This window comes from Peromyscus leucopus, chromosome 7 (assembly GCF_004664715.2).
Source record: "Peromyscus leucopus breed LL Stock chromosome 7, UCI_PerLeu_2.1, whole genome shotgun sequence".
NCBI lineage: Eukaryota > Metazoa > Chordata > Mammalia > Rodentia > Cricetidae > Peromyscus > Peromyscus leucopus.
Window position 1 is genome coordinate 47367359 of NC_051069.1, and position 12128 is coordinate 47379486.

A 12128-nucleotide genomic window follows, 5' to 3' on the forward strand; every position below is an offset into this window, starting at 1 on the left:
TTGCAGACTTTTCTGAATGTTCTAGTAACTTGGCCTACTGTCATCTTTAATCCACCCCATTTGGCTTAACAGTTGTATATGAATATTTAAAGTATTTCCCTTTGGTATGCATAAAATGATGAATGTTGTTGTTAGAAAATACTAGCATCTTTTTTTCCCAAATCCTTTCCCTTGTATGTCTGCACTGTCTGAGCAAATGAAAGAAAGACTGTGCCTGACTTTGAGGTGCCTGTGGCCTTCCTCTGTCTGCCCTTGGCTCTGTAGTCTGGTGGACCCTGTCACTTTCCTGAATCCCTGACACTTTCCTCGGCATCCCAAGGCTCTGAGACCTTGCTGGCTTGGCTCCGAGGTGAGACCCTTCTCCCTACAGTTATGGGACGCAGTGGTGCAATCAAGAAAGAGAAGGAAGCCGGGCAGCGAGAGGGCTCAGTGGGCAGAGGCTTGAACTCGGTTTACCACTCTTCTCTGCATCTCCGTCACCTCAGACCCCAAAGCCGCGGTTCACTGATTCCCAGCTGCTCCATCAGCCCTGCCCCTCAACACACTGTCCCGTATACTGCATCCGTGTGCTCATTTCACTTGAGAGTCTGATAGAGACATGGTAGCTGGACCACAGATCTCAGGTGGGGAAGAAGAGGGACGGGGTCTGGCGGTCAAGCAGAGGCCAAGTCTGGTAGCACATTTGAACATGCTGTCATGTTTGGATCTGAAGTTAAGAGAGAAATAGAATGGCAGTGACGTGTTGTTGAGGACAGTGGTGGCCTGTTGCAGTTCATGTATGATGTGCTGTGTGGACGGTGGTGACCTGAGGCACTTCATTAAGTTTAGAGAAAGGAAACAGGCATGGGAGAAGGAGGCCTTGAGGAGGAGAGGGTGGCATCCTGGGCTCGTGCGTGGGTGTGCTATGAGGAAAGAGTGTGCTGCGGAGCTGGGGAGAGTCTTCAGAGAAGCAAACACACAGAGACAAGAGGAAGTCCCTGGGAAGAGGCTGCTGAGGCAGAGCAAGTGGGAGTTCCCTGGTTGGAGGGCACAGTGGAACGGCCTGAATGGGTCCTGAGACTCCACTGACCACATGTTGTTGACAATGAATTGCCTTCTAGGTCTGGGCAAGTGACTAAGGACATTAGTGACATGTCCCACAGCAAGTTTCCAAAACCAGTGACCACCAGCAGCCTTTTGTTTGTGTGCCTTTTATGTGTTTATCCTCAGGTGCCATCTGTGAGTCTCTGCCATGGGCAAGGCTTGGTCTGGTACTAAGTATATGGTTCCTACCATGGTGAGAGGGAGGTTTGCTTAAATGCTGGCGGATAGCTAAATTAAAGGCTTTAACTAGTTGTTATGTAAGCTGGAGACCTGCACAGGGCCAAGCCTTTTTCTTTTTCCTACTTGGTTGTCATTCCATTCCCTAGCTTTTACTTTCTTCTTTTAAATCATTATTATTGTGTCCATGTGTGTGCATGACGTGTGTGTGGGAAGGGGGGGCGGGGGCATGCGCCTTGGTGCATGGATGGAGGAAAACCATGGCGTTATTTCTCTACTTCCACCTTTGTGCAAGCTCAAGGGCTTGAACTCGGATTACCAGCCTTGAGTGGCCAGAGCCTCTGCCCACTGAGCCCTCTCGCTGCCCGGCTTCCTTCTTTTCCTTGATTGCACCATTGCGTCCCATAACTGCAGGGAGAAGGGTCTCACCTCTGAGCCAGGCCAGCAAGGCCTCAGAGCCTTAGTTCCCAAACTAGGAACTGAAAACTCCATTCAGTTTCCATGTTTTTCTCTTTCTCATTTGGTTAAGTATTTACACGTCATTCCAAATGTTATTTACTATAGCTTTAAAAACTCTGAAAGTGCTTTTCTTCTCTTCAAATGATCTGTTTTGTGTTTCATCATCTTCCCTATGTGTTGCTATAGTCTGATTAACAAAAAAGATTATAGAATTATTAAATTTCAAAACTATGAAGTATTTTTAATGGGTTTTTTAAATTTTAAGCTTTAATGGCCCTCCTTACTTTTCTGTCTAAAATCATTGAGGCACAAAGGGTAAATAAAGAGGCTAGGTAGATGTCAGCTGGTAAAGCTTGCACAGAATGCTGATCTGAGTTCAGATCACTGGTGGTCATGTAAAGGCCAGTACTGCAGAAGCACACATCTGTGATCCCCAGTGCTGGGGAGGCAGGGGTGATGGAGGGTGCCTGGAGCTTACTGACCAGCAGGTTTGACAAGCTTCAGGTTCACGGAGAGACCCTCTGTCTCAAAAAAAAAAAAAAAAAAAAAAAAGTTGGAGAGTCACAGAAGAAAATACCCAGTGTTGACCTCTGGTTGCCACACACATATGTACACATGTGGACACACACTGTGTACATAGACAGAGACACATACATACACGTAGACCACATACACAAAAAGATGAGTGAAATCTATGAGTGTTCATGACTGATGTTCAGGAGCTTAGCATGTTTTATAAATTTGCACAGCAGTGGCCTTCATGCTTTCTGACAGTTGGTGATATTACAGAAGAGTTTTTTTATTACTCAGGAATGCTGGAATATCAACTATAATGGAGAAAAATTTAAACAATTTTAAATATTCTGATTACCACACCTTTTCTTTTTATCAAAGTAAAATCTTCGTGGCAGTCTCCAGACTCAGAATGGTAGTTTAGTGTTAGGGATACTAATTTGGACTATTTGCAAGTCTCATCATTAAATAGTGTTCCCAACTCAGACTATTCCTTACAGACCAGCCGGCTGTACTCCGCCTCACAGCTTCGTAAATTGTGAAAGTGGGTCAGGAAACCTGTCTCCCTGCATAGTTAGGCACAGAAGACAGGCGGTGCCAGACTGGAACCTGTGCTGTGTGGTTTGATGCTGGGGGTGTTCTTTGGAGATTGTCCAGTCATGGAGCCTCACAGGCTGGTGGCAGCTGAGTGAGGATGGACAGCTAAGGCAGCTCAAGCCTGAAATTTGTTCAGGCTTTGCACCTCTTACATGTTCCATCTACCTCTACTCTTTCATTGAGAAAAACTAAAGTTAGAAAAGTTTAGTTTGAGCCGGGCGGTGGTGGCGCACGCCTTTAATCCCAGCACTCGGGAGGCAGAGCCAGGCGGATCTCTGTGAGTTCGAGGCTAGTCTGGGCTACCAAGTGAGTTCCAGGAAAGGCGCAAAGCTACGCAGAGAAACCCTGTCTCGAAAAACCAAAAAAAAAAAAAGTTTAGTTTGGGTTCTGTTTTGCTCAAGGGAAGTCTTAAAAAAGGAATTTTATATTAAGCTTTTAAAATGTTTTCTTTGTCTTATGTTTTTGACAATTCAGAGAATGAGTTGTCTCCAGAGCTCAGTGCTATAGGGGTGTAAGAAGTACCACATTCTTTGTTGGGTCAGAATGCTGTATTTTTTATTAAATTGAGCATTTTGGCTATCTACTTCATATCTCTGGCATGTTTTCCTTGGCTTATGTGACCTGCCACATTCTGAAAGTGTGAAAACAACCACCCTGGTCAGAGTTCACCACATGCTCTGTACTTATAGAAGGATTAAGTTTAGTACCTGACTGCTGTATTATTGGCTTACAATTTTTTTGAAGTAATATAATTAGAATTGAATAAATGGGGAGTGGCATATTTAGTGATTGAGCAGGCAGAATCACATGTATGTGTGTGCAATATATATGTATTTATATATATGTATATTTACATACACTCGAATTACTGAATTTATATGCTGAATTGTGATGACATTGAATTTACTGAATTACTGGCACTGAATTTATGTACAACTTATGATGGACTGTTTATATATATGTATGTATACTATGGCCGGTTATATGTATATATATATATATATCACAAGTTGTATATAAATTCAGTGCCATTTTGATGGAAAACAACATTTGTGTGAAAAGGGGCCTGTTAGACTGTATTCTGTGCAGAGTAAGTTGCTGGGAATCACCTAAGACAGTCTCTCTGTGTGACTGGGGTTGGGGAGCTTTCCTTAGATGTATTAAAATAACCAGAATCTTATAGGATAAAAATGGTGCCGTGTGACAGAAAAGGATTACAGAATTAAATCAGTTAATTAGACTAGAAAAGACTCTAGCATTGCAGGAAATTACTGTATGAGAAAGGCTAGATTGCATTTCTCTGAGGCAGGGAGATGCACTTGCTTGGTATTTTAGCATGAGTGGAGATTTCAAAGAAAATAGATTAGAGCTCTCCAGATGAAAGATCTAAATGGAAATCCATGGTACTAGAAGAAATTGTAGGTGTCTATCTATAAAATTTTGAAATAGGAAAAAAACTTTCCCAGACCAGGCATGCAGTAGAGAAGAAATAGAATCATTGGCATACTTAGATACATCACATTCTTAAAGTTCTAGCTGAATACTCTCTAAATTATGTCTAAGTAATTTGTGACATGTTACAGCCAAACATTTGATCCCCCACAGTGTTTGAGTGGAGAAGCATGCATAGTGGAGGGATCTACAAGGACAGTCACAGGCAGTTCATCCTGCAGTCATAGAGGATGGATCTGCAAGGACCTTTACACAGTGTTTGAGTGGAGAAGCATGCAGTCAGATTGGAGGGATCTGCAAGGACAGTCCCAGGCAGTTCATCATGCAGTCATAGTGGATGGATCTGCAAGGTACTTCAGGCAGTTCATGGGAGAGAAGTGTGTATTTCACACTGAACCAGTACAGTGGTCTCCCATACAGACAGGGAGAGAAGTAAACATCAAAATAACAGTGTGGGAGCGGCTCACCTGTCTGCAGGTGGACTGGGGAGGAACGGATGTAGTGTTTACCGGCATGCTTCACACCTCAGTCTGTCTAGGGGAAGAGAAGCACAGGTATGTGCAGTCCCAAAATATGGGCATGGTACATAGCATGAGACTGAGAAACAGTTGCACGTCCATTCAAAAATAGATGGAGAAATTGCAGTACTTTGGGACTGTAATATTTCACATTGATTTAAAAAGATGCCTTTGGTAACAAGTATTGATTATGAATAATCTTCGTAATAAATTAGAAAAAGAACAAATGTCAGACAAATGAGGATGATACCCTCACACTAGAAATTGTTCACTTCCAGAGAATGGTTGGTTTGGAAGGAGAGAAGGGTACAGTGCTGTCGTTTAACTTCCTCCCTCCCTCCCTCCTTCCCTCCCTCCCTCCCTCCCTTCCTTTCTTTCTTTTCTTTTTTCTTTCTTTTTTTTTTTTTTCAAGACAGTTTCTTGTATAGTTTTGGAGCCTGTCCTGGATCTCGCTCTGTAGACCAGGCTGTCCTTGAACTCACAGAGATCTGCCTGCCTCTCCCTCCCCAGTGCTGGGATGAAAGGCGTGCGCCACTGCCTGGTAACTTTCTTAAGTGATTTCTTTTTCTTTTTTCTTTTCTTTTCTTTTCTTTTCTTTTCTTTTCTTTTCTTTTCTTTTCTTTTCTTTTCTTTTCTTTCCTTTCCTTTTCTTTTTCCTGAGTGTGCACATTTTGCGGGTGGCAAATGAGGTGGTTGTTTTTGTTTTTTGGAGACAGGACCTCATACTCTGGCCTTAAACTAAGCAGCCAAAGCTGCCATTGGACTCCGCTCCTCCTGCCTGCCCCTCAGGTGCTGGAATCATAGATGTGTGTCACCTCACCCAGCTGACAAATGTGTTTAAAAGAATGTGTTTTGCATTTTGACTAGCTAGAGTTTGGAAGCAGTCAGCTGTTTTATGAATAAGCAAAGAAGAGGTCTTTAGTGGCCAAAGCGGTCTGGTGGTGGAAGGTTATCGTGGAACCGTATTGTGAGGTGTTTCAGGATTGACCTACATTTCTGACATCGAGTTGCATTTTCTTATCCTCTTCTGCAGTGGCAGCCGATTGGGAGGCCTGGTCACAGTGTTATGCTTCTTCTTCAATCACGGAGAGGTAGGTCTTCAGAAGGTACTTTCAGAATCACTCCTGAAATGCAAGCTTCTTCAAATTAATGTCTTTATGTTGAATCTGTAATAGTGTTCCTTAAGCATTTGATCTTTTTATTTTGACCCAAAATTTAAATGTTGGTGGTCTCTTAAGTGACAGGAGTCTCACTGATTTGAGCAAATAGTGAGCCTGGTTTTAAAGTTGGTGTCTCTTATGTTCAAGAACTTACGTGCTTTTAAGTAACCTATTCAGACTCTTTGCTAAACCTATACATTTGCAAGTCTTCAAGGCAGTCCAAAGGTAGCAACATTGTCAGGTATATGGTCAATGGATCCATGCTGCCTGGGTTCAAAGCCCAGCTCTTCCATATAGCATCTGTGCCACCTGAGCAAGTCAGTTAACCTGTCTGCATTCCCTTGCCGTGTAAATGGGATCATGGTGGTAGGCATCTCATGCAGTTGTTACATAAATCCGATGAGCTCCTCCTATGAGCAAAGTGCCTAGTACAGGCTTTAAAACATAAAGTGCCGTATGCTTGTTAGCTCAGATTAGTAGTTTTATTCAGTACTAATAGTTTTCAGATCAAATTCTAATAAATTCATATTTTCAATAAATTCCTTCCTCTAAGTTAATCATACTTGTAAATGAATTTTCTAGTAATATGTCCATCCAGACTTCTCATGGAAATGTTTGTATGGGGGAGGAAAAGGATGTGTGAAATGTCTGCATCTTTTATGTTCATGCTGCAAGTGTCTGCAGGCTTTGGACATATACTGGTTTTAAGAGCAAGGAATGGTACACAAACTGCAGTCCGAAATGGGCTGTTAGCCAGTTGCTAACGGAGTCTCACCTGGTACGCACTCACTATTTAGAATTACAGAAACGCGAAGTGGAGTGAGTGGCCTTTGGTTAGAGCATGTGACACGTGAGTGCAGAGCAGCAATGCATTTGGTATAATGTGAGTTTGTGCCAAGGAAAGAGAAGGATTTGCCTCTTTCCTGACTAGATACTGCACATTGTAATAGCCTGGATTGTAGGATGTTTTGAAGCTGATTGTATGAGAATGATGTCCAAAATGGGAAATAACTGCTTAATAATGCAAGAAAGGAGCATTGTGTGTTAAGAGTAGGATGCTGGGGCACGGAGTTATTGAATATGTAGCTCCAGATGCGTCGAGAAAGGCACTGTTGTTGAGCACAGAGGGCCCTTGTGCCCCTCACGGTCCCTGAGCTATTAGTTCCTCTCCTTACGTTTTTCTTACAATCTTGATGCTCAAGTAGCAGGAACATTGTTTCTTACAATTTTCAATTTTAAAAGTAGAATTCAGATTAGTTGATTTTTTTTTTTTAAGGTTGATGGATTTTTACTCTTGACATTTTTCAGCTGTTTAGTTTATTTAAAACATGCTTAGTTAGATATCATTTTCTTAGGAAAAGGTACATGAAACAATTAAAATTACTTTTGTTTTATGGGAATGACCAATTAATTGTTATATTTTCTTTAGCTATCTTAGGACAAAAATATAACATTTTTATATGACATTAAAATTTAGAGCATACAGTACAGTTTTGGTAAATATTGGTAAGAATGCAGGTAACTAAAAGCTTACTATAATTTTGTGTGTCATATGCCTTCAGGTTATGACAGCTTTAGTTCCTGTTTTTTCTAAACTGTTTCTAGCTGGGTATCCACCATTCATCTCAGCAGTCAAGGGGCAAGAAAGTGGATCTCTGGCGTTTGAGGCCAGCCTGGTCTATATAGAGAATTTTAGGCCAGCCAGGGCTATACAGTGAGATCGTGTCAAATAAATAAGTAAATTGTATGTTTCTAAAGTATCTAATTTTTATATTTCAGAAATCATCTACTCTGCTTATACCTATTCATGTATCTAGTCATTTTTGTAGAACCTTGCTTGGTGAAATTGCTATGGGCTTATTAATCAGTACCTTTCTTTTAAAAATCAATTGTACTTGTTTATTCAGTGAGTGTGGCAGGGTGCATATGGCATGGCATTCATATGAAGGTCATTGGAGAGCTCTCTGGCATCTGTTCCTCTCACCCTGTGTGTGCTCTGGGGATCAAATGTTGGCTGTCAGGGTTGGCAGCAGGAGCCTTTACCTGCAGGGCCACCTTGCTGTCCTAGTACTTTACTGTCTTAGAAGAGATATTTACTCTTCTAAGAGTAATAGAGGGAGTTATTCACATACTGAAACATAGTCGTGGCTTGTTAGTTACTTTTAGGTTCTACTTTCAAGTTAGTTGTCTTAGGAGTGGATCCAAGATAGTATTTGGTATATTATAATTTTTCCCCACCCGCAGATGACATGACAAAGAAAAATTTCGCCTTAACAGAAGAACTGTAAGATGCATAGGTGAGGGGACGGTGCTCAAGGATAGAGTGCTTGCCTAGCATTCTCAAGGTCCTGAGTTTGTTCCTAGCTTACCTAAAATAATGTGTAGCACGAATGGATTAGGACAGTTGTTAAACAATAAATGGAAAATCCTGTGATCTGAAAGGTGAAAACGAGCATGGAGTTTTCAGCATCAGGAGTGGCAGCACCGAGGGTCTGCATTCCAGGATAAGACAAGTAGATGAGTTTCTTCATGTTGATTTTGTCATCGTGGGAAGCTACAACGAAAGCCAACCACGTGCTGCTTTTTTTAAAAAAAAAATTATTTTATAATTTAATTTAATTTTACATATCAGCCACGGATTCCCCTGTCCTCCTTCCTCCTGCCCCCCCTTCCCCCAGCCCACCCTCCATTCCCATCTCCTCCAGGGCAAGGACTCCCCTGGGGATTCGGCTCAGCCTGGTGGATTCTGAAGGGAGGAGGGGACTAGACCTGCCACATGCTGTTTTTTTAAATGTTTCCTTGTCATAAGACCAGACATGTGTGCCGTAGGCTGATCTGCAGCACACTACTGAAAAGAATGCCTGGGGACTGCTCAGCCTTAGAGGGGACACACAGTGCCTACCTCATCCCCACAGCTCAGAAATCACGGAAGAGCGGGGAGAAGAACTGTAAGAGCCAGAGCTGCTGGATAACATCAAGGAAACCATGTTTGCAGCCGCTCCAGGGCAGGTGAACATGTGAACTCACACTGATTGTGACAGCATGTGCAAGCCTGTGTAAGCTTCAGCCACACAAATCCCAGCACAGAAGAGAGAAATAGGCAAGAAATCCAAGCCCTAGCGGAGGAGCTACCAATGTTCCATAGCTTCTGGGAGAGGGAGAGGCAGGTTTTTGATGTGATGCCCCGTGGGCAGACCACATTCTTTGGAACAGGCCCCACTCCCAAACAGCCTGTGTGGCACAAACTGGACTTGATAGGGTGTGTGGGGAGGAGGGAAAGTGTGATTATGGGAGGGACTGGGGAAGTAGGTGAAGATGTTAAAAATACATTGTGTGAAATTCTCAAAGAAGTAATAATAAAAATGTTCTTTGAAACAAGAGATGAGCTGGGTGGTGGTGGTGCACACCTTTAGTCCCAGCACTCGGAAGCAGAACCAGGCGGATCTCTGTGAGTTTGAGGCCAGGCTGGTCTACAGAGCGAGATCCAGGACAGGCACCAAAACTACACAGAGAAACACTGTTTTGAAGAACAAACAACAAAAAGAAAGAAAGAAAGAAAGGAAGGAAGGAAGGAAGGAAGGAAGGAAGGAAGGGAAGAGAAAGAAAGGGCAAAACAAAAAAGAAAGAAAGAAAGAAAGGAAGAAAGGAAGAAAGGAAGAAAGAAAAAGCAAAAGCAAAACAAAAGATGCCGCAGCCTAAGTCAGCAGAGGGGCAGAGTAGGTCAGGCTTACAGGGAGAACGGCACCCATGTTGAACAGATAAAGTGGGAAAAGGAAAGTTACAACTGCCCATGTTGGCATTCAGCTGGCAAGGTGGTTGAATCTGGATTAATACCACAGAAAGATCCGGCAGTAGGAAACCAAATCTCAGCAGTTAGGAAGGAAAATGACAGACAGAAAGAAGAACATATGAGGGTGAAGAGTAAAGGGAGCTCATCAGTGTTCATCACAAGCCCGCTAAAGGGAAAAAAGAAGTTTTTAAACTTATTTTGTCAGAAACCTTTATACATGAAAGGAGTTGGGGAGGAAAAAATATGGGGAGAGTATAAAAGAGTCCCTGTTCAGGGCTGGAGGAACAGCTAATGAGAGGGTGTTGGGCTAGCACCTGCAAGGCTGTGGGTTCAATTCCCAGCACCACAGAGAGCCAAACAGAAACAACTGAGTACTGTATGTTCTTCATCCTGTGTGCCTGTGTCTGTGTGCCTGTCTGTGTGTGTATCTGTGTCTGTGTATCTCTCTGTGTGTATCTTTTTTGTATCTCTGTGTCTGTGTCTGTGTGCACACCTGTGTCTGTGTGAGTATCTGTGTCTGTGTACCTGTGTCTGTGTGAGTATCTGTGTCTGTGTGTGTGTACCTGTGTCTGTGTGAGTATCTGTGTCTGTGTGTGTGTACCTGTGTCTGTGAGTAGCTGTGTCTATGTGTGTGTACCTGTGTCTGTGTGTCTGTGTCTGTGTGCATACCTGTGTCTGTGTGTAAGAATGTATGGATGCCTGCAGAGGCCAAAAGAGAGCATTGGATCCCCTGGAGGTGGAGTTACATAGAGGCAGTTGTGAGAAGTCCACCATGGGTGCTGGGAACCGAATTGTCCCATGTAAGAGAAGCAACTGCTTTAAACTGCTGAGCCATCCTACAGCTCTGCTTTAGGTTTTATCTGTTAGAAATTTTGTGTGTGTGTGTGTGTGTGTGTGTGTGTGTGTGTGTGTGAAATAAGATTTTTTTAGCCTTTTCCATGAAATAAAAATTACTGTGCATGATTGATGTTTTAGATAAAACATACTGTCATGTATGGATAGATATAAATACATATAAATTAAAAAAGCCTTTAGAAAATTTCAAAATTTCACTTTAGAAAAGCAAGTGAAGGCAGATGAAAATATTGTCTTGTAGGCCATATCTGATTCACCCGTTAAACTACCCATAGCATATTTCTTATTCATGTCAGTTTCTGAAATTTATTTATTTATTTATCTTTGAGAACTTGAGTAATCTACATTATTCCCTCTCCTCTCACCCATCCACATCCTCCTGTGTCCCCTCCCAAGTTCATGAATGATCTTTAAGTACATTGTGTGTGTGTGTGTGTGTGTGTGTGTGTGTGTGTGTGTGTGTGGAGTCCATTTAGCATTGTTTACATGTCTATGTGTCCAGGGATGACCATTGTAATTATACAACCTATTTGGGTGCTCATCCCTGGCGGAAACTGACTGTTCTATCGCAGCAGCTACTGGCCAGGTGCACTGCACTTTCGTCTCGGGTGGCCCATGTGCAGTTTCCCTGTCCAGATGCACTTCGTCTCTGGTGGCCCACGTGCAGTTTCCCTGTCCACAGTGACGTGTCAGTTAACTTGCCACCATGCTTGTCTCATCTCGGGCAGCCACACTGTTGAGATTTTGTGGGCACATTTCTCCTCTTGTGTCTAGAGGAATTTTTGTCCACCGTTTGATGATTTTCCTTGAGTCTTAGGTGTAGGGATTGCATTGTGACGTGTCCTTTGGGGTTGGGTACCTGCAATCATTTAGTTCTGTGGGTCTCTGTGATAGTTCCCATCTGTTGTATAAAGAAGCTCTGTGAGGGGTGAAAGCTCCACTTGCCTGTTGGTATAAGGATAAGGCTTTAGAATAGTTAGAAATTTTAGGAAAATGGCAGTCGTAGGTTCTCTCCTCAGGTCTGTGACCTTTCTAAGTATGGGTAGTTAGCTGGGTTTATATTGCCAGGCATGAGTTCCCACTTGTTGAGCAGGTCAAGTTTAATTAGGTAGCTGCTGTTTATACCCAAGGTGAAAGTGCCACTAATGCACCATTGTGGATGTCTTTGCTTGTGGTTCACAGACTGTCACTGGGTAGGACTTCCCATGGCTTCTCTTCCTTGGCAGCTTACATAGACCTTCTGACACCATGAGAGCCAATGCTCAGTGAGGAAGCTTGGAGTCTTCTTGCATCACAGTCCTCCAGATCTTAGGCCCAAAGTGTATGGTGTCTTCAGCAATAGGGTCTTAATGTTCAAGATCTGGAAGGTGACCGAAGGCCATGGAAATAATAGTCCATATTGATTTTGGAGGCTCTTATATTCCTCCGACCAACAACTTGAAGGGACATTTCCTGTGCCTGGGACTGGGTTTTTTTTTTTTTTTTTTAGGTATTGGAGGTAGTACCCCATGTATTGTAATTCCA

General features: G+C 42.8%; 1 protein-coding gene across 2 annotated transcripts in view; it reads left to right on the forward strand.

The window, feature by feature from the left end:
• Window positions 1–12128, forward strand: part of Dpy19l1 (dpy-19 like C-mannosyltransferase 1) — a 96969-nt gene that overhangs the window by 34803 nt on the left and 50038 nt on the right. For both annotated transcript variants that reach the window (XM_028872564.2, XM_028872565.2), the window contains exon 7: window positions 5833–5890. In XM_028872564.2, the coding sequence (XP_028728397.1) occupies window positions 5833–5890 (58 nt within the window). The remainder of the gene's footprint in view (window positions 1–5832; window positions 5891–12128) is intronic.